The following is a 20,804-nucleotide window of genomic DNA, read 5'->3' on the forward strand; positions in this document are numbered from 1 at the left end:
ATCCCACTATACCCATCTTACCTATGTAATAAGCACAGCGCTACAATGGCCAGATGAGGTACTTCAGCAATGTTCCTGGAACTAAATGTCAGAACGTGGGTGGGGAAAGGCCAATAAGGGTACCTCAGGGCAAGATGGGCCTTCCATCCAAGGTTCTGCCCACCTCACTGTAAAATTGCTTCTAGGTCAGAGCGGACAGGATCCTGGAGGGAATCCCATCAATACAATTCCACACTCCTCCCACCTAAAAACCAGCCAGTTGAGGGGATGGGGAAACAGTAAGATTCAGACTATGGTGATATTATTGCACAGAAGGAGGCCAGTTAGCCCCAGTGAATCTAGGCTGGTTCTCTAAAGAGCAATCCAATCAGTCCCATTTCCCTGCACATTTAAGGTATCCATTTAGCTTAGTTTTGAATCACTATCTCCACTTCTCCAACATTTGTAGGAAACAAGTTTCAGATCATTACCACTTGCTGTGGAAAAAGTTCTTCCACACATTTTGCTTGCATTTCTTGCCCAAAATGTTAAATTTGTGTCCCCTGATCCTTGTACAATCAGCTAATGGAACAACTTTTCTTTGTCCACCTTATCTAAAACTGTCATAATCATGCATGCTTCTATCAAATTTCCCCTCAATCTCCTTTGCTCCAAGGAAAACAATCTAATCGTGTTGCTAAAATACCCCATCCCTGGAACTATTTTGGTAAATCTCTCTGCACCCTCGCAAGGACCTTTGCATCATTCCTAAAGTGTGTGGTGACCAAAACCTGATGCAGTGCTTTCAGTGTGGCCTAACCAGAGTTTTATAGAAGTTCAGCATAATTTCCTGCTTTTATACACGATGCCTCTACTTATGAAGCCTAAGATCCCAATCCTATGCTAACTACTGTCTCAATGCCACCTTCAAAAATCTATGCCCATGAACACTAAGGTCCCTCTATCCTGCACTATATTGAACTGTGCTGTTAACTCTATATTGCCTGTTTGAATCCCGTCAAAATATATCACCTTACATTTTCCTGCATTAAATTCCATCTGCCACTTATCTACCCATACTGTTAGTCTACATGTGATCTGTTGCAGTTGATTAGTAACACCTTCACTGTTTGTCACACTTGCACACTTCGTATCAATGGCAAATTTTGAAATTTCATCTGCATTTCAGTATCCAAGATATTTATATGTATCACAAAAGCAACAGTACTAGCACTGAACCTTGGAAAACACCTTTGTCTACCATTCTCCAGATGGAAAAACAACCATTTACCATAATTCACTGTTTTCTGTCCTTAAGTCACTTATCCAAGCAGGCACTGACCCTCTGAATCGACTTCTATGTGCTGGTGCCCATTCCCCTGCCAACTCAGTTTAAATACTCAACCACACTGATGAGCCTCCAAATGAGGACATTGGTCCCATTCCTGTTGAGATGCCTGCTGTGCCGGAACTAGTCCCAATATCTCAAGAATCTAAAGCCTCTCACCATGAGGCACCATGCCTCGATCCATGCATTGATCCACTCCACCTTCCTATTTCTATTCTCATTAATATGGGGTACTGAGGTTAATCCAAGAATTATTAACTTTGAGGTCCTACTTTCTCATTTCCTTCTTAATTCAAGAAAATTATATTCTTTGCCCTCTCTATGTTGTTGGTATCTTAGCACTTTTGGCTCACTCCCATCTCATTGCATAATATTCTGCATCCTCTCTCTGACATTCTTTACCCTGACACCAGTAAGGCAACCTTCCGGCATGAAATGTGGATGAGAAATCAATCCTTGGGGAATACCAGAGGTAACATTTTGGAAGTTGGCATGGGAGAAGAAGCCATTGCAAATTCCATGGACTATGATAAAATAGATAGGAACAGACCAAGCAAGGATAGTTCTACCCAAGTGGATGATGGTGGAAAGGTACTGGAGGCAGATGGTGTGGTCAACTGTGTCAAAGGCTGCAGGCAAATCAAGAACATTGTGGAAGGCTAGTTTCTTAAAGTCACATAGAATCTCATTTGTGATTTTATGAGAGCCATTCGAAAGAGGCAGGGGATTGGTGGCAGCACTTGAAGAAAGAGAATAATGAACAACATTAACTAACTTCAAATTGAGAAACCGAGTGGTCAGAAGCAATATATGCTAATTTTTCTTGGGATTGCCCAGTAATTTCTTTGAACGCACATAGAAGGTCAGCCAATTTGAGGAAAGTAATAAAATAAATTTAATTTAAAGCATAAACTAAACAGGGAGACTGTTTACAAAACAGGATGTAGCTACATTGCAGCAATTAAAAACTCAAATGGAATAAGATTATAATAAAAATAAATTAGCCTGCATCTGAATTTTGAACAAAAATGCAATTTTTGAAGGGGTCAAGCCACAAAACAAAAGATCCAGACAATAACAAAATGCCAAAAATGAAGTCTAAATAATTTACTCAAACCAACTAAGCCCCTAACATTGAACGATTGCTTTTTTTTCAGGCAATGCACTACAAAAAAATCTTGCTACTAGAGCTAATTTTCCAAAACGCCACTGTTCTCAGTTTGTCAAGTTTAGCAGTGAACCAATATAGCTAACCAAATAGAAAAGATGCTAAGGGTAAGACCATGCATCGTCTGTGTGCACGCAAAATGGTAAATATTCAAGCATTACATACTTATTATTTCTTTTGAGACATCTAATCTATATGCGTAACTAATTAACTTTTAAAAACATGCTTGCTCTAGGCACTATTTGTTAAGGTTTTTACAGATCGAAATAGCTGCAATAGAAGTGAATAGTCCCACTATTCCAGCAGAAGCTGCAGGGCTTGTGGAATTAGCCAACATTTAATTAAATTGACTCATAAATGATAGAGATTGCATGTAAAATACAGCAGCGTAAATCAATTTCCACAATCAAGCTGCTCCAAGGCTCTTACCAAAGTGGCCATGACTGGACAGGATCAACTGCCATCAGCAATTTTATGGAATGATATACTCCATGACAGGATTCCAAACTGAACTTCATTTATTTTTTATTGCAACTAACAGCTTGCATTATGCTCCAAAAGGATGCCTAAAGCTGTATCTCAGTTTATTTGACTCAATACTGATAATTAAAATTGAAACATAATGGTATTGCATAGCTGCAAGATCTAAATTATAGTCTGTTCTGTCTGGGGATCAGAAATTATCAGGTAAAAGTTGAAGTAGCAGTATGTTGAATCTGCCTACATTTAAATATATTCTATCATCTGTACAATTTTTCTCCTCTTTAAGTCTCAATTTTTCTTTTCTTCGTCACACCTTTTCAAAGAGCACTATAAAAAGCAACAAAATGTGTGTCGCGCAAATGTTCACTAGTCATTGATGAATTTCAACTAGATTTCAACTGATAGTTAAAAACAGCTGCAATGAAATGTATAGATACTGGAAAAATACCCTGTAGCAATAATGTCCAAAAGTGAGAGGTTCAGTCTGGGGGTTATTTTATATGCAAGTTGCAAATGGTGTCTCATAATTGATATTAATTTTTAAAAAATTGATGAATGCGCATAAACGTAACATTGACACTTCCTTTAAAAGATTTTTTGTAAATAGACTTATTTAACTGACTATATATCCAAAGAATTTAAATGATTCAACATTCCCTCTTTCTGTAATTAAATTTCAAACGAACATTAAAATGAAAACAAGTTATAGTACAACGTGGGATTATTTTAGGAGAAATTCCTTCATTTCTCATTTGGTTATTGGCCTTGGAGGCAGATATGACAATTGCTAAGAATTTTTACCATTATGAAAATTGTAAAATAACTTAATAGACTGAACATTCTGCTGGACATTTGCTTCTATCTTTATACAACATTTGCTAAAATAGATAGATTTTCAGCACAGATAATTCCCAAAAACATTTGGAGAATTTTGTCAAGAATTGGAGGGGGAATAATTGCTACTATGAAAACATAAGTTGCATGTGAATGGAAGGAGAACATAAATGCGAGTCGATTCTCAAAAGATGCACACACACTTTTAAAGTAAACTATTCCAAAAGCCTTGCGTATTCAATGGGACATAATGAACTTGCACTGCTAGGACATAAAGCAAGCTGGTGTTCAGGATGACTTTTTAAGGAGAATATTTGCCACAGTCAGTGCCTGTCATTGCATGTCGCTATATCTGAATGAAAGACAGATTTCAAGAGAAATTGGTTACCATGTCTAAGGAGTTTTAATGTGATTTCATTAAATACCAGTCAATTAAATGCAACAATATCATGTGACACAAAACTTCACCAGACTGTTGAAGTGTATAACATTAAAGGGCAGGATTCTCCAGTCTCATCTGTGGCAGGACCTGATGCAGGTGAGAATGGAGAATTTGGCTTTCCAGCCAAAACTCACATTTACTTCCAGTGGCACTGGAAAAACCTGGCCACAAACAAAGGCACTTCAGCCAAAGTCTGCATAATTTGCTAAATCCTGTGACTACCAATTCTTTGCATATTTCTTATCTATGCTTAAACTCTACTGTTTTGTACTAACATTTAAACAATTTACAAACCATGCAACTGCAGTAGAAATGAAGTGATATTTGTATTACATATGCTCATATTTTAGGAATAAAGATGGAAAAAATCATGATTTTTTTAAGTTGCAGCAATATTTAAGGTATTCTGAGATTAACTGAGTTTTATCCTGATATGGTGCCTGGATTGCAGCTAACTTTTAGGTCCAGCCAATTTTCTTATTATTGTCGAACTTTGTAGGCTTGCTCAGCCACATTTGATGACATTGAGAATCAACAGCAGTGCAAGGTTGGAATTACTAATTGGCTTGAATTGAGTGTGGATGGCATGATGGTAGTGTTGCTGAAAAATACATCAGGACAATTACAAAAATAGCGAAGTGAGATGAAACAACAACTTCATACTGTATGAGAAGACAATGCTGATTGGTTGGGAAGTGGACTTGGATTGGTAAAGGCATTGTCATTGAGAATGCAACAGTTAATGGTGACAGACAGTTAACTGCTGAGCATTGTTCGAAAGGTACTGCCCCAAGGAATGAACCAGCAAATGGCTATCACTTAAGTTGTTTAGCTAAACAGAGGCAATGGGTGTACATCTTTCTCCATCTGCAAAGAACAGGATCCTGTATATTAATATATGTAACTTCCAGTAGATACAAATGCAATCCTGACAAACAATCTTAAATCTTGATATTTTAGCAGTCTGGGGATTATTTAGCAAATGTTGTCCAACCACAGAATCATATCTAGTGTTATCAGTCAGCTGGCCTTGCAGTCGGAGTCTGAATGAAGAAATTCCTCCTCATCTCAGTCCAAAATGCCTACCTCTTATCCTAAGACTGTACTTCCTGGTTCTAGGCACCCTGATGTGGAGATGCTGGCATTGGACTGGGGTAAACACAGTAAGAAGTCTGGCAACACCGTAGGTTTGGTGTCACCTAGGCACCTTGAGCCAGGGAAAACATAATTCCTACATCTGTCTAGTCAAACCCTGGAAGAACTTTGTATGCTTCAATGAGGTCACTTCTCATTCTTCTAAACTCTAGAAAATACATACCTATCTCCTCGATCTATCCTCACAGGATAGTCCTGCTATCCCTGGATTCAGTCTGGTGAACCTTTCTGCACTCCCTCCATAAATATATCTTTCCTTATGTAAGGAGATCAAACTGTTCATAATACTCCAGGTGCTGTCTCACCAAGGCTTTATACAATTGCAGCAAGCCTTCTTTGCCCTTGTACTCAAATCCTCTTGCAAATAAAGGCCAACATAGAATTTGCCTTCTTAATTGCTTGCTTCACCTGCATGTTAGCTTTCAATGACTTACGAACAAGAACACCCAGGTCCCTTTGGACATGAACACTTCCCAATCTTTCCCCATTTAAGAAGTATTCTGCTTTCTGTTTTTCCTACCAAAGTGGGCATCATAGAATCCCTACCGTGCATAAACAGGCCAATCGACCCATCGTGCCTCCACTGACAACAAACCCACCCAGGCCCTATCTCCACAACGCACGTACTTATCCTGCTAATCGCTCTCCCCACGCCTGCGTGGGTTTCCTCTGGGTGTTCTGTCACTACAGACAGTTACCCACAGATCCAATCAAAGAACACACCCGTCAACTCAACTCTCTGGCCAAGATCTTTGGTCTGGACCTTCAGAGCATCCTCCGTGCTCTCATCCCACGTACTCCCCGCGTTGGAGATCTCTATTGCCTCCGAAAGATACACAAGGCAAACACACCCGGCCATCCCATTGTATCAGACAATGGGACCTTGTGAGAGATCCTCTCTGGCTACATCGAGGGCATCCTGAAACCCATTGTACAAAGAACCCCCAGCTTTTGTCACGACACTGAGGATTTCCTACAGAAACTCAGCACACATGGAGCAGTTGAACCATGGACACTCCTTGTCACAATGGTTGTCTTGGCGCTCTACACCAACATCCCTCACAATGATGGCATTGCTGCAACTCCCTCAGTACTCAATGCCAACAACTGCCAGTTTCCAGATGCAATTTTACAACTCATCCACTTCATCCTGGACCACAATGTCTTCGCCTTCAAGAAGTTTTTCATCCAGGCACACGGAACAGCCATGGGGATCAAATTCGCACCTCAATATGCCAACATCTTCATGCACAGGCTCGAACGAGACTTCTTCACCGCACAGGATCTTCAACCGATGTTATACACTTAGATACATTGATGACATTTTCTTCCTTTGGACTCATGGGGAACAATCACTGAAACAACTATGTGATGACATCAACAAGTTCCATCAGACTCACCACGGACTATTCTCCGGAATCAGTGGCATTCTTGGACACACACATTTCCATCAAGGATGGTCACCTCAGCACCTCACTGTGCCGCAAGCCCACAGATAACCTCATGATGCTCCACTTCTCCAGCTTCTGCCTTAAACACATTAAAGAAGCCATCCCCTGCGGACAAGCCCCCTGTATACTCAGGATCTGCTCAGATGAGGTGAATCACGACAGACACCTCCAGATGCTGAAAGATGCCCTCATAAGAGCAGGATATGGCGCTCAACTCATTGATTGACAGTTCCAATGTGCCAACAGCAAAAAACTGCACTCCTCAGAAGACATATGTGGGACACAGTGGACAGAGTACCCTTTGTCGTCCAGTACTTCCCCAGAGAGGAGAAGCTACAACATCTTTTCCGGAGTCTTCAACATATCATTGATGAAGACAAATATCTCGCCAGGGCCGTCCCCACAGCCCCACTTCTTGCCTTCAAACAACCGCGCAACTTCAAACAGATCGTTGTTCGCAACAAACTACCCAGCCTTCAGGAGAACAGTGACCACAACACCACACAACCCTGCCACAGCAACCTCTGCAAGACATGCTGGATCATCGACATGAATGACATCATCTCCATTCACCAGGTACATGGCACATACTCTTGCAACTCGGCCAACGTTGTCTACCTAATACGTTGCAGGAAAGGATGTCCTGAAGCACGGTACACTGGGGAGACCATGCAGATGCTACGACAATGGATGAATGAACATCGCTCGACAATCACCAGGCAAGACTGTTCCCTTCCTGTTAGCAAACACTCCAGCGGTCCCGTGCATTTTGTCTCTGATCTTCGGGTAAGCGTTCTCCAAGGCGGCCTTTATGACACACGACAGCGCAGAGTCGCTGAGCAGAGACTGATAGCCAAGTTCCACACACGAGGACAGTCTCAACCGGGATCTTGGGTTCATGTCGCACTATCTATAGCCCCCATGACTTGCCTGGGCTTGTAAAATCTCACTTACTGTCCTGTGTGGAGACAACACACATCTCTTTAACCTATGCTAATACTACCTCCACCCACATTGTCTGCATCTTTAAGACTCGAATAACAGGTTAGCTGTCAAGACTTGCATTCTAATCAGTATTCTGTAAACCGTGTGACTTTATATGCCCTTCTCTGATCAGAACGTTCCACACACCTGACAAAGGAACACCGTTTCCAAAAGCTTGTGGGATTACTATCAAATAAACTGGTTGGACTTTAACCTGGTGTTGTTAGACTTCTTACTGTGTTTACCCTAGTCCAACGCCGGCATCTTTACATCGTACTTCTATTGATCCAGAAACTTTATTGAAATAGAAAATTAGGCAGTGACAGAAAACAAAATGCATTAATTGTTTTCATGGCAAATGATGGAAGTTAAAAGTACCTGGATTGTCCATGGTTTCACAGAAAAATGTGATTATCATTAGGCTGAAAGGAACACACACAGAAAAACATGGGATGACCTAATTCACATTGGATATGATTTGCAAAATGATTGCTCCCCCTCAGCTAAACAATTAGAACATTCTTTGTAAATCAAGTCTAAACATTTTCTGGGGTTATAAACAGTTTTTGTCTTCTATCAAGAAACTTTAAATGGAGTAAATGTTGAAGTAACTCCAACCAGTTTGGAAGTTCACAACTCACTGTAACTTCAAAATAGAGAACCAGAAATAAATTGGTGGAGAGCCAAGGTCAGGTATTTGATCTGTTAATTAGTGAAGACACAGGAGCTATTTCTGAGTGTGTTAATCAGATTACAGTAGATGAAAGAATTAACAATTTCCCAAGGTCTGAAGAGTTATTATGCAAAGCTTGAATGAAGTTGAACATCTGCTCAAATTGATTCCTTGCACAAAATCCAACATTTGGTTCTTCTACTTCATGCAGATACAATTTTTAAAAATTACTGGAAAAACAAAAAATTACAGATATACAAAGTTGATCAGTCAGCTTCCATAATAAAAAGACAGGCTAGCCGTTTGGATACATACTTGCATCAGAGCTAAGTCAGAAAGACAAGCAAAATTTTAGCAGGGTTGAGGGAGAACTCATCTGTGCACCAATCAAAGATTGGAGAAGCTAATGAATTATCTGCAATCTACCAATCAGAAAATGGTTAGATGATAAGAAAGGTTATCTAACCTTCTAACAGACAGACAGTGGAAAAATGTCAACAAATAGGCTGATAAAAGACAGGAGAAAGGCCAACATAAACCACAATAAATTGAAGATAAAAATATAGATGCAGGAGATTTGATATGAAAATAGAGAAATGTTAAAAATCACACATTAGTAAACCAATCCTGGAGATAAAGAAATGATCAATGTTTGCATTAACATAGCACCTATAATGTTCCAAGGTGCTTTACAAAGGTACCAAGTCAATGGAGGGGAGATCAAAAGCTTAATCCCAGGGATTCAATGAAGGTTTTAAAGGAGGAAAGATTGGAGAAACGCAGGAGAGTTGCTTTAAATAGTTAATGCTACATCCACAAACTGCCTCCATCAACGCACAGAAGAGGCTATCGAGAGTGGCTCGTAGAGTTTGAGAATCACAAAGAAATAGGTATCTCAATATTACCTAAGGCACAAAGGAAACAGGTGTTTTAGAATAACTGTTGGAAAAACTCAACAGGCTGGCAGCATCCATGGCGACAGAAATAGAGTTAATGTTTTGAGCCCTTATCACTCTATTTCAGGAAGAATTTCATTCTAAGTCATAGGTCAAGTCATGGCAGATTTGACCAAGAGGTCACATTCAAAATGGTTAGCTTTCAAGGGCTGGAAGAAAGTCATCTTTGATCACAAGGGACCGCAGAAAGAAGAAAATAACAGTAGAGGGATTTGTGTCGACAGGTGCATGGAAGTGAATTAAGATAATTAAGTGATCCAAGGTAAGAAACAGAAACCATCAGGACTTTGAGATCGTGAGATAATAAGATCAGGAACAACCATTCTATCGGATGAGGGAGTTAACATGAAGGGTAAGGTATAGAGAGGTGAGCAGAGCAATGAAGTTAATGAGTGCAGGAGACAAGTTAAATTGAAAATTAATGAGAAATTGAGTGAAGGCAGAGGTTGAAGAGAATAAAGGAGATTGGGGGATGGAAGATGCCAGAGTGCGACTGATTTGGGGTAGTAAGCAATACATCTTTCTTTTTCATTTCGGACCCCTGCTTGTTGTAGGGGAATATAAAAGTCATACAGATGTATGAGTGTGTCGGCCTGGTACAGGATCCAAAACTCCATGAGGACCAATTTGCGAAAGACTTTTCCATGTGGCACATTTGACAGTAATGTTCAGTAATATGCGAGATTGCTCCATGTGGCAACATTACATATGTTATCAATTGGAACATTATTGTGCAATGCTGAAGCATTGAAATGATCCTTAATCTGCCCCTGGGCTTCCTTACATAACATGCTAGCAAAATAAGATGCATTCAACCATCCAATTAGTGATCACAGGTTTGCCTCTTGTGCGGTAAGCATAATATTAGGGCTGTGCTAAAATCTACATGGCAGAATGACATTTCACTTATAACGAGTGGTAACAGATAAGCTAACAGAACAATTTCTTAACTCAAGTGGAAATGTGAAGTAACCTTGGACAAAAACTGCAGTTGAATCCAAAGAACTATCCTGTCAAAATGCCAAATCAAACACACTTAAATAAATGCTTGAAGCTTACTAAATCTAAAGACAAAGAAAACATGAAGAGAGAGTAATTTTTTATAAGTGAAATCTCATGTTTGAAAAGATTAATTTGTGCCTGCAACGCAGAAATAGTTTGGAAACAGACCAATTGTTTGAATAGAGCTCCCTGGATGTCAAACAAATAGATTAAAATAAAACAGAAAAAGAGATTTTAGATAAATGTCAGGATTAGAATACAATGAAAAATCAGGCAGAATAGAGGGGTGCAAGGGGAAATTCAAAGAGATGCAAGAGAGAGAGCATAAGAGAAAGCATTAGCATGTAACATAAAAGGGAGCCCAAAAATCTTTTATATGCATATATAGCTGACCTGTATATAAATACATAGCAAGTACAATTTCAAAGTTTGCAAAATATAGAAATGCTGAGTGTAACATTTTCAGACTTCAAAAGGATGGAGACAGGTTGGTGAAATGGGCAGACATATGGCAGAAACAATTTAATACAAATAAATGTGAAATAGCGTACTTTGGGAACAACATAAATAATCTAAAATAATATAATCTAAAATTTGAATTTGAAGGTGCATATGCACAAGTCTTTGATGATGGCAGGGCACAATGATAAGGCAGTAAAGAACATGATGGGTCATAACTTGAGAGTGCGAACAGCAGCAAATTGTCATTCCATACTGACTTACCTGCACTAAAATTCTTAAATTACCTGTCTCACCTAACCTTGCCAACTCACACTGGGTGAGATTGGTGCAATTTTCCCAAAACAAAACTAAGGGATGGATGGATCGATCTTACTAGCTCGCCATGGTAAGATTGCGAATGGAGCGAAAAATCAGGTTTGTGCCAATGTTTGCACCACACAACCAGCACTATTTTACCTGTTGGACCAACCTTGCACACATTTTTGGGCACAATCCTATTTGCACTATTACAAAGGAGGATCACAAACTGGTGCCAGGCACAAAACCAATTTTTAGGCCCGCACGCTATTTTTCTGGGTTGACACAATCCACACCAGGCACAGTAACAGGCAACATCACTGTAAGCAGTGCAGTAGGTTGCTGGCTCCAGTGTCGAAGTGTAAAAGAAGTTGCGGAGAGAAGGACATGGTCCTTTTTTACAGAATTAGCTGTCACAAAACAGCTGAGTTTAAATGTCCAATTGAAAATAAATGCCAGATAGAACGTAAGTGCCTAAGTGAGTGAATGGGATGTGAGGGGCTCAGAAAAGGCAGAGAGTTGGACACAAGGCAGGATGTTGTACACCAGGTGGATTGCAGTTGAGTTAGACTGGGTCCATAGGGTTTGGGGGAGTCCAGGAAGAGCAGTGGGGGTTAAGTCTGGAAAGGTCAGAACCATCCAAAATTCTAGATTTAAGTTAGTGATCACTCTTAGTGATACAATTTTTTAATCCACATTTTGTTTTCAGCAAATTTCCAAATTGCAATTTGAACTCATGCTCTTTTATTTGTCCAGAAATCTATGGTTCTCCAAATTCCTTATTCCTCAAAGCTTTCTCACTGCAGACGGCCACAAGCAAAGAGACTCCACTCTAAATGATGCAAATGGGCCAAGAACTAATTGTCATACAATCCACTAATCATCTTATATGCATTCCTGCTACATTATTGAGAAAGAAATACAATATTGTAAAAGAGCAGCAGTTCATTCCATATAGAACCGGGCTTTTTATTAGATGTTTATATGAAAAGTAGTACTGCACTCCAATCTCCAAACTGGGAGCATAAATATAGAGCCCTGCCAAGAAGTTCATTAAACAATGAATTCGTTCTTCTCGAACAATATAATATCGACAGTAATTTGCTCTGATACATTCAAAATACAGAGTGTGAAGAGAATTTGGAGCCATACATCCGTAAATAAGTTACATGACTTCCAAAGCTTCAATACACTGCAAATATTTGCGATGCAAATTTGACCCTTAAAGTTGTGAGTTGATGGGAATAATACTTGATCCTTGCTGGTGTGGACCTGCAGCAGCGAGGCTACTAAAGCAAGTGTGCCCTGACAATTTCCCGGACTAATATTATTTAAATTAACATTCAAATTGATTTAAATATTGTAATAAATATTGTAATAAATATTATAATATATATAATAAATATTATAATCAATCTCACTCCCTTCCTGGGTGTGAAGCTGATCAGGCCAGAAATTCGGGTCCAGTAAGATCACGAGAGGCGAGAAACCAGGCCTGCATCCAATTTTTTGCATCTCGCCTTTCGACTGGCAGGACGAGCTGGTAATTGCCCGCATTGTGTTTTTCCCTTCTAAATTTACTTTTAGTTCCTTTCCATGATACGCACGTGCCGATTTTTTAAAAATTAATTCATGGAATGTGGGCATCACTGGCTAGGCCTGTATTTATTGCCCACCCCCAATTGTTCTTAAGCAGTTAATAAAATGACAGTTCCAAAACCTCAATCTAACCCATTGAGAAATAGCCTCCGGGAGGACTGATTATCCAACTCACTCGCCTAGGAACTGAATTGAACCCAAATTAAGACATTGTCCCGGTGCACTGCCTGATAAGGCTGGCTGCGAGACCAGGGAAAATTAATCTGTCGCAACATTGAGAAAGGGCCAGTGAGTTGCGGTGTCAGTCATGGCTGTTTATTGGTCATGGGTGGTGTTTGCCTAGTTTGCCAACTCAAATCTTTGAACAATCAGGAGTGGTGGTTGTCAGCAGCCAACGGTTTTAACATGGAGCCAGGAAGTACATTTTGCACCTCCACAATAAGTCTGAACATTTTTGATTTACCTTTCAGTCAGCAGCCTCCAGCAGTCCCTCATAAAACTAAAGCTTGGCTTTTGGGCATCTGAAGTAACAGATTTCAGCAGCCATTCAGACATTAGACTCTTGATTTGCCTGTGCAATGGATCAAACTAGTTTCATTCATGTTCTCAGATGCCTAACGAGCAGTACCGTGTAATATGACAGGCGGTGCACTTTGGATGTACAATAAGCACCACATGCCTCCTAAATTAAAACACTTTTAGCCATCCATTTTATGTATATAAAGTGTCTGCGGTGACATCAATGTTTTCGGCCATTGTTTTTCCCCTTCTTCTGAGGATCTCACCTGCGTATCAGTGCAACTAATAGCAGGGAATGAGTGGTTTTGTGGATTGTATACACAAACTTACAAACCATCAAAAACGGTGCCGCATGTTGGTAATATTTTCTATGTTGATCTCTATGTTATGTCACATCTTACATCAGCAAACAACAACTTTTTTTGCACAACCCAGCAATCCAGTCTGGATGTATGGATATCAGGGGGAGGACACCTTCACCTGTATGACCTATGCCGGCATTCAAATGTTGAGACTCGCACAAGAAAAATGGTTATTCCAGCCAAGTTTTAGCAGGGCTGCATGGAACCATAACTTTGCTAGCAGAGAATATCTTCCCAAAATGAGTGAAAAAAACTGACATGAGGAGAAAATGAATTGTTTACCTTTTATGGACTTTTTCTTTGTGTATTTTAGTCAATTGCTTCTGATTCTGTGCACAGAACTTTCAATTAAGTAACACGAGAGAAACTAGAATCTATTGTTGAAGGTACTTACCGCTGGTACAAGCAATTTTTTAACTTCCTCCACTGCCCTTTTTAGCTTGATTTCCGCTCTGTTCTGTGCATCTTCCACAGTGATTAATACGTGCAAATCTTCATTCAGGTGTTCCCAGTTGGGTTTCCCTCTGTTTTGTTCCTCCTGTAACATCAATCAGGCAAAAATAGATTGTTTAAAAACAAACAAAACAAAAGTCAGCTATCTTTGTTTGTGAAATTTTGTGCTCAATTGATTATAATTCAACTGAGAAGACCAACTGCAAAAGAAACTTCTTTTATGACTCTATTTGTGGTATTCTGTAACTGATCACCTACAAAGGAGCATGCAGGGATAGTCTAAGATAACACATCTCCTAATTAGCACCATATGTCCAACTCCCACAAAGTCATACGTGAGGAAAAGATGGGCCAGCACATTAAAGTCACAAAAAATTGGAGTATTAAAGTGCCACATCAAGTTTAAGATGATTTGTATATATTCTCAAGTCCAAGCCTTCTCACTGCTTTTGTCGCCTCCACACTACTTATCATTTTAAACAATTCATGATGTAACATTTCCTGTAAAAATATGCTTCCATAAACTCACATTCAGATTTCATAAGGACTATGATATCAATGCTGTTTTTCAAAAAAATCTTTCATTGGCTATTAAGCAGCTGAAAATGTTTAGGCCTAGAGCACTGCCTTGAGGAGCTCCGACTGTAATATTTTGAGACTGAGATCCTGACTTCCAACAACCACAACCATCTTCCTTTGCACTAGGTGTGATTCAGTAGCGGAGAGTTTCCCTCCCAACTACCATTAACTTGTGAAGGCTCCTTGAAGCCACATTTGGTCAAATGTGACCTCGATGTCAAAGACAGTCGCTCTCACCTCACCTCGAGTTCAGCTTATATTTGGACATTACACATTATATAATGTAATGAGGTCAGGCACTGAATGGTGACCCAAACTGAGCGTCAGTAAGCAGTTTGTTTCGGATAAGTACTGCTTGGAACCATGTTGATAATATGTTCTATCGCTATGCTGATGATCAAAAGTTTACTGGTGGGGTGGTCATTGGCTAAGTTGGATTTGTCCCGCTTTTTGCGGGCAGGACATACTGGGCAGATGCCAGTGTTGTAGTTGTATTGAGACAGCTTGACTAAGGGCACAGCCAGTTCTGGAGCACAAGTCTTCAGGAATTTTGTGGAAATATTTTCCACACCCATGCCTTTCAGTGTCCAGCATCTTCAACCCTTTCTTGATATTACATAGAGTGAGTCAAATTCATTGACAAATGAGGATTGAATTCCCAAAGAATAGGCTTGTCTTCCCTAAAGTGCATTCGCGAATCAGATGGGATTTTACGACAATGGTTGCATGGTTACCATTACCAGCTTTTTAATTCCAGATTTATTAAGTGAACTTATATTCCATCGGCTGCCATGGTGGGATTCGAATCCATGTCCCCAGAGTATTAGCCTGGAATATTAGTCTAGTGATATTACCACTACGCCATCACTGTAGGTGCATATTAAGCGAGTCATTAAAATAATCAGATTTTACTTTAGCTGGACCTATTGTGCAAGAATGTCAAATAATGATCCAGAACTTTTTCCCCTCAGTTAATTTGTTACAAAATACAATCCAACACCTTAATAAGGGTACTGCCAATTATGCCCAGCTGTCCATCTAAGAATTCAATTATTCAATTATTAAAAGTGTTGAAATGAATATTATTATAACTTAGTTCTTCAGCTTTTAACTGTAATTTAGGCTCTAACTTAGGTTTCAATTTTATCAACCAACACTTTGATTATATCCCGCATCATAGCTGAAATGACAATCTTCTTTCCCAGTTGGAGGATCACTACATTAGCAAGACCAGAACCTACTGCATGAAGCAGGGATACTCTTGTTTGTTGTGGGATTGGATTTTCTCTTGCCCTCCCATCCTCATTGCAGTAGAGAGTCTGTAATTGGAAAGCCCTGTCCAAAATGGTCATGCTGAGTCCTTATGAAAGTTCCTTATACAGACTAGGCAAACTTCTGAACAAAATTCCGTTGTGCAACCTCAAGGGATACTGTGTCTCTGCTGGCTCTACAAGATGTGGGTGAAAAATGATAGAAATTATTACACTGGACTGCAATATGACTGGGGACATTCTCTCGTGCCAAATCCAGTTAAGCTACTTGGGCTTATTAATAAAGTTGACAGTCAAGGAAGATGAGTATCTTCCATTCGCATGTATTTAATGAATCTTAAAATTACTACCACAATTTTTTGATTTGTCTAAAATATTGATTTCTTAGTTATGCTTCAACTGCTGAAACTGTGAATTATATATTAATTAGGACTTTATCAAATTATTGTGATAATTTATGGAAATAAATACAATTATGAGAAATCATCCTTAACTGCAGTGTGGCTTTCTACAATGAAAGTTTGTACCCACCCATCTTTTGCTTAAGAAAGGAAAATACTGAATAAAAGCAATAATGGCTATAATCCTTTCCTCTTAATTATTTGGTTAATTGTCAGACATTAGCAGAGTGTGACTTGAAACCAAAGAAGGTTCAGAATTTTATTATTTTGAATATTTCCCTCCAAGTGCAAGCATGGGAAATAAACTTTTGTGCTTGATAATCTCTGAAGCAGTAAAATACCATGCCCAAACGACATTTCCATTCATTGAGTATGAACACCATTAAGAACTGTTTATGCAGTAAGGAGTTCATTCAAAAAAAAAGCCTGCTCTCTTAAGTTATGATGCTAATACAGTGACAAACATCCATTTTGCTCAATATATTGCATTATGAATATCATATGTTAAAATGACTGCACTCTTAATAGAATGGTGTTTTATTGAAGGTGATACTGGTGGTCCGAAATTTGTGATAATCTTGACAACAGTTTTGAAGAGCTCTTAATAGAATTTTTCCACCTGGGCCATTGTGTAAGATACTGCAGTAAATGTACTACCCAGCATAGATGGGTTTTTCTAACACCAAGATAAAACACAACACAATGTTATTGGCAAACAGTGATCTTACAGAATACTGTTCTACATGATGTCCAGCCTGATATTTGTGGGTTATGAATCCTGGTCTTTTAACAGTGATTGAAGTTGCACGAGACTTACAGGATTGTTCGTGCAAAAGACTAGAATTATTTGATAGTGACTCAAAAGAAATCGCTTCAAACTTTCTCAAAGATTTCACATCTAATTTAGGAAATGCATGTGGAATTTTGTATAACAATTGTCCAATTTTTATAATGAAAGATTACAAAGAAGTGCACAACTCTTTTTATATACACACCACAATGTTAACCTGTGAATTATGATCTAAATTACATCTCTACATGCAATGTAATGTAAAACTTTTTCCCCACAATTTTCTTTTACTAACTTACACTACTGCGATGTTTCGAAACCTTAACAGAATCACTTTGGTCAGCTGACAGAACCTGGAAATTCACATTCACAAACTCTATATGGAATACATTTAACTAACTATGTTTAGTTAATTATGAGTCTTTTTTAGGTCTAATATAGTTGCCCAACTTCTGTCTCGAAAGTTATCCCCTTTACTTGACAGGCGGAATGCATTTTGCATAATAAAATTGTGGTTCTGTTGAGATTTCCATTCCTGCTAATAAATTCACAATGCACTGGGTGTTACAATGAAACAAAACACTGTTTTCTCATGAACAAGTATGAATTCAGCCCTACTAATGGCAAGATCAGGTGTAGTATTGACATGCTATACTTGGTTGAAGTCATTAGGTTACATTTTAGCTTCATTTGAAGCAATTTTTAAAAGCAGCATCTTGGCCTTTTGGCTAAGATGCAAATGAGATCATGTGTTGGAGGAAGAGCTACGCTACTCCAATCAGCTTGGATCATGTAGATCAAGCCCAAGGCAGGAGGTGAGAACCCTGTCTTGTCAGCTTGGACCAGGAATGTCTCAACTTGTTGAGACTCTGAATTGGATTTGATTTGATTGAATTGGAATAAAAACAAAAAAAGGCAAGTTTTTTGACTAGATACAAAGAGGTAGATATTGATGTTGAATACTGTAAATGGTTGATAATGAATCAGCAGTCTGTTTTACAGCTTTCCTTATTTTTACTTCTGTTGACTTTAATGAAAATTTTAAGAATCAGATCAATGCAATTAAACTGCCAATTCACTATCATACATTTTATACTACTGCTTAATGCCAAAAACTACTTCTGTCCATTCCAGTATAGTTTCAAACAAAAACCGAACGTATTAGAAAATATCAGTAAGTCTGACAGCATCTGTGGAGAGAGAATAGAGCCACATAGAATCTGGATGACCCTTCAGGTCATCTAGATTTGAAACGTTGGGTCTGTTCTCTCTCCACAGATGCTGTCAGGCCCGCTGAGATTTTCCAGTATTTTCTGCTTTTGTTTCAGATTGCATCTGCATTATTTTGCCTTTATTCAGTATAATTTCAATTGAGTATCAGTCCAAAAAACAGAACAGTTCATAATTTAATGTAAATTGTTGATTTTAGGGGCTATGCAAATTATATGTATGGAAACAAGAAACATCACATTAATATGCATAGTGTGTGTGGTCTTCTCAGTTTAGGATGACAGCATATTTTTGGGGCAACATTTCCCATGATTGAATTGAGAGAAATTGATCCTGACATAAGAATTAATTTTATTTGTTATCTTCTGTTAATGGTATGTTAGTTATGTAGTTAGCTACAGAGGTGAAGGGCATTGTTTAATTAAGTACTTTAAGCACTTACAAAGAGAGACTGCTGGGTTGGCAGGTAAGAAGCAGATATATGTAATGCTGCATTTTGTAAATAAATATATCAATAAAAACATTAGCATCTAGTTTCACACTGCACCACCTGGCTTGAGAAAGGAGTAACACTCTGACTTTTATATGCACAAACACTTTGCTCCCGCACCCCGAAATAAACTTAGTTTTCAAATGCATAGCATTTTGTGGCGTGCTGCTGCTAGAAGTGGGAGGGAGTGAGTCTTTTCAATTCTAATAAGTTACTAGTAGTGAAAGAATGGCTTAAAGTAAATCTGTGTAAACTAATACAGGCAATTATTTTATAAAGGTTCAACCAACTTTGCAACACTAATTTCACAATCTGTATCATGACAATGTATTTTTTGCCTGCAGCTGTAACATTAACCTTTATACAGCTGTAAGCTCAGCAGTTATACAGACAATTATCTGAAGATGTGAAACATGCTCATAGCAATACTGACAGCATTACTCAACCACGGAACTACTGGATAGATTACAAACTAATATCTCTGAAAACATAATACATTGGCAGTTGAATTTGGTTGTTTTGTTACTTGCTCATGCAGTTATGTAGGAGAAACATGGTCTTCCGTGCTGAAGTCTCTACAGTGAATTTTACACTGAAAACACAGGTGGGTTCTGTGAGAAGTCAAGCTTGAAAATGTCGAACTCGCCACTACTGGGTTTAGCAAAAAGTGGAACATAGGGGTGGGTAAGATAAGCTAGAAGTGATAAGAGTCCATAAAAAAATCAGCCGTGATATTATTAAATGATGGAGCAAGCTCGAGGGGTCAGATGGCCTACACCTGCTCCTAGTTCTTATGTAACCAGCTGCTCCTTGGAGGCAATTTGGCTATTTGAGCATTTAAAAAGACGGGCAGTTTCAGATTAAACCACTTTACTATCTTCAAAATAGTTATTAGTCACAGCTCTACTGCTTTCCCCATTATTTAAGGGAATGTACATTTGTTACAAATTAAGAATTAATTCCTTAAAACTTTGCCATTGGTTATTTACTGAATCTAATTTCCCAATCTAACTTACCCAACTTGCCCCATACCAAATGCAAAATAAGATTTATGATACTGTATTGTGTTCATTCTTCCCTGGAGTCATTTTTTACAATAAGAGTTATTAATTTCTCATTACACAATATTACATCTAAAGTAGCCTGTTCCTCGTTGGCTCCTTGACACACTGATATAATAACCTATCATATACATTTTGTGAACTTCTCTTTCACACCACTATCATAAGTTTGGTTTGTTCTATGTGAAAATTAAAGCCCCTAGTGATTATTGCATCACCCTTGTTACATAGACTTCTAATGTTCTGTCTTGATTTTGGAGATTGATATCCTTCCATCTATGGGAGATGGTGGAAATGCAGCTTCAGACTTCGATGAGATCATCTGCTGCACCTCTTTTGAAGTTCGAAGAAGTCAATTCTGAAAAGGCAATGTCTGCCTCAGGTGTCATCTTTAAAGTATCCTTTGCTGTTGCTCCAGTGATCTCTGCTCATGCTTTGTTTACAGGACTGGCATTGCTTTGGAGCTTCTGAAAGCATATGTTGTCATGGTGGTGAATTCCGTGATATTGTTTGCATCAATCAGCTACTGAAGTTTTCCACTTTTGAGACTATTGTTGAGGGGCTTTGATGTCTCTTTCCAGCATCCTTGAATCTGAGTTTTGGGTGCTTTGCTGGTCTCTTGGCATGAGTCACATTCTTGCAGAGCATAACTTGGGAATGCGACCATCTCCCAAGCCAACAAAGTCTTCTTGCTTGATTAGCACCAGCTAATTTTCTGTTATATAATCTACCCAATAACATGGATACCAAAACCAAGTCTGTAAACTATTTTGACCAGTCTTTTCTGCCCCGTTATTATCCAGCTACATCCAACA

The 20,804-nt window shown here is 38.8% G+C and overlaps 1 protein-coding gene across 6 annotated transcripts in view; it reads right to left on the reverse strand.

The window, feature by feature from the left end:
* Nucleotides 1-20,804, reverse strand: part of LOC145350848 (KH domain-containing RNA-binding protein QKI) — a 595,016-nt gene that overhangs the window by 128,790 nt on the left and 445,422 nt on the right. For all 6 annotated transcript variants that reach the window (XM_080200210.1, XM_080200214.1, XM_080200212.1 and 3 more), the window contains one exon: nucleotides 14,109-14,252. In XM_080200210.1, the coding sequence (XP_080056336.1) occupies nucleotides 14,109-14,252 (144 nt within the window). The remainder of the gene's footprint in view (nucleotides 1-14,108; nucleotides 14,253-20,804) is intronic.

This window comes from Carcharhinus amblyrhynchos, chromosome 12 (assembly GCF_965287045.1).
Source record: "Carcharhinus amblyrhynchos chromosome 12, sCarAmb.v2.hapA, whole genome shotgun sequence".
NCBI classification, from domain to species: domain Eukaryota; kingdom Metazoa; phylum Chordata; class Chondrichthyes; order Carcharhiniformes; family Carcharhinidae; genus Carcharhinus; species Carcharhinus amblyrhynchos.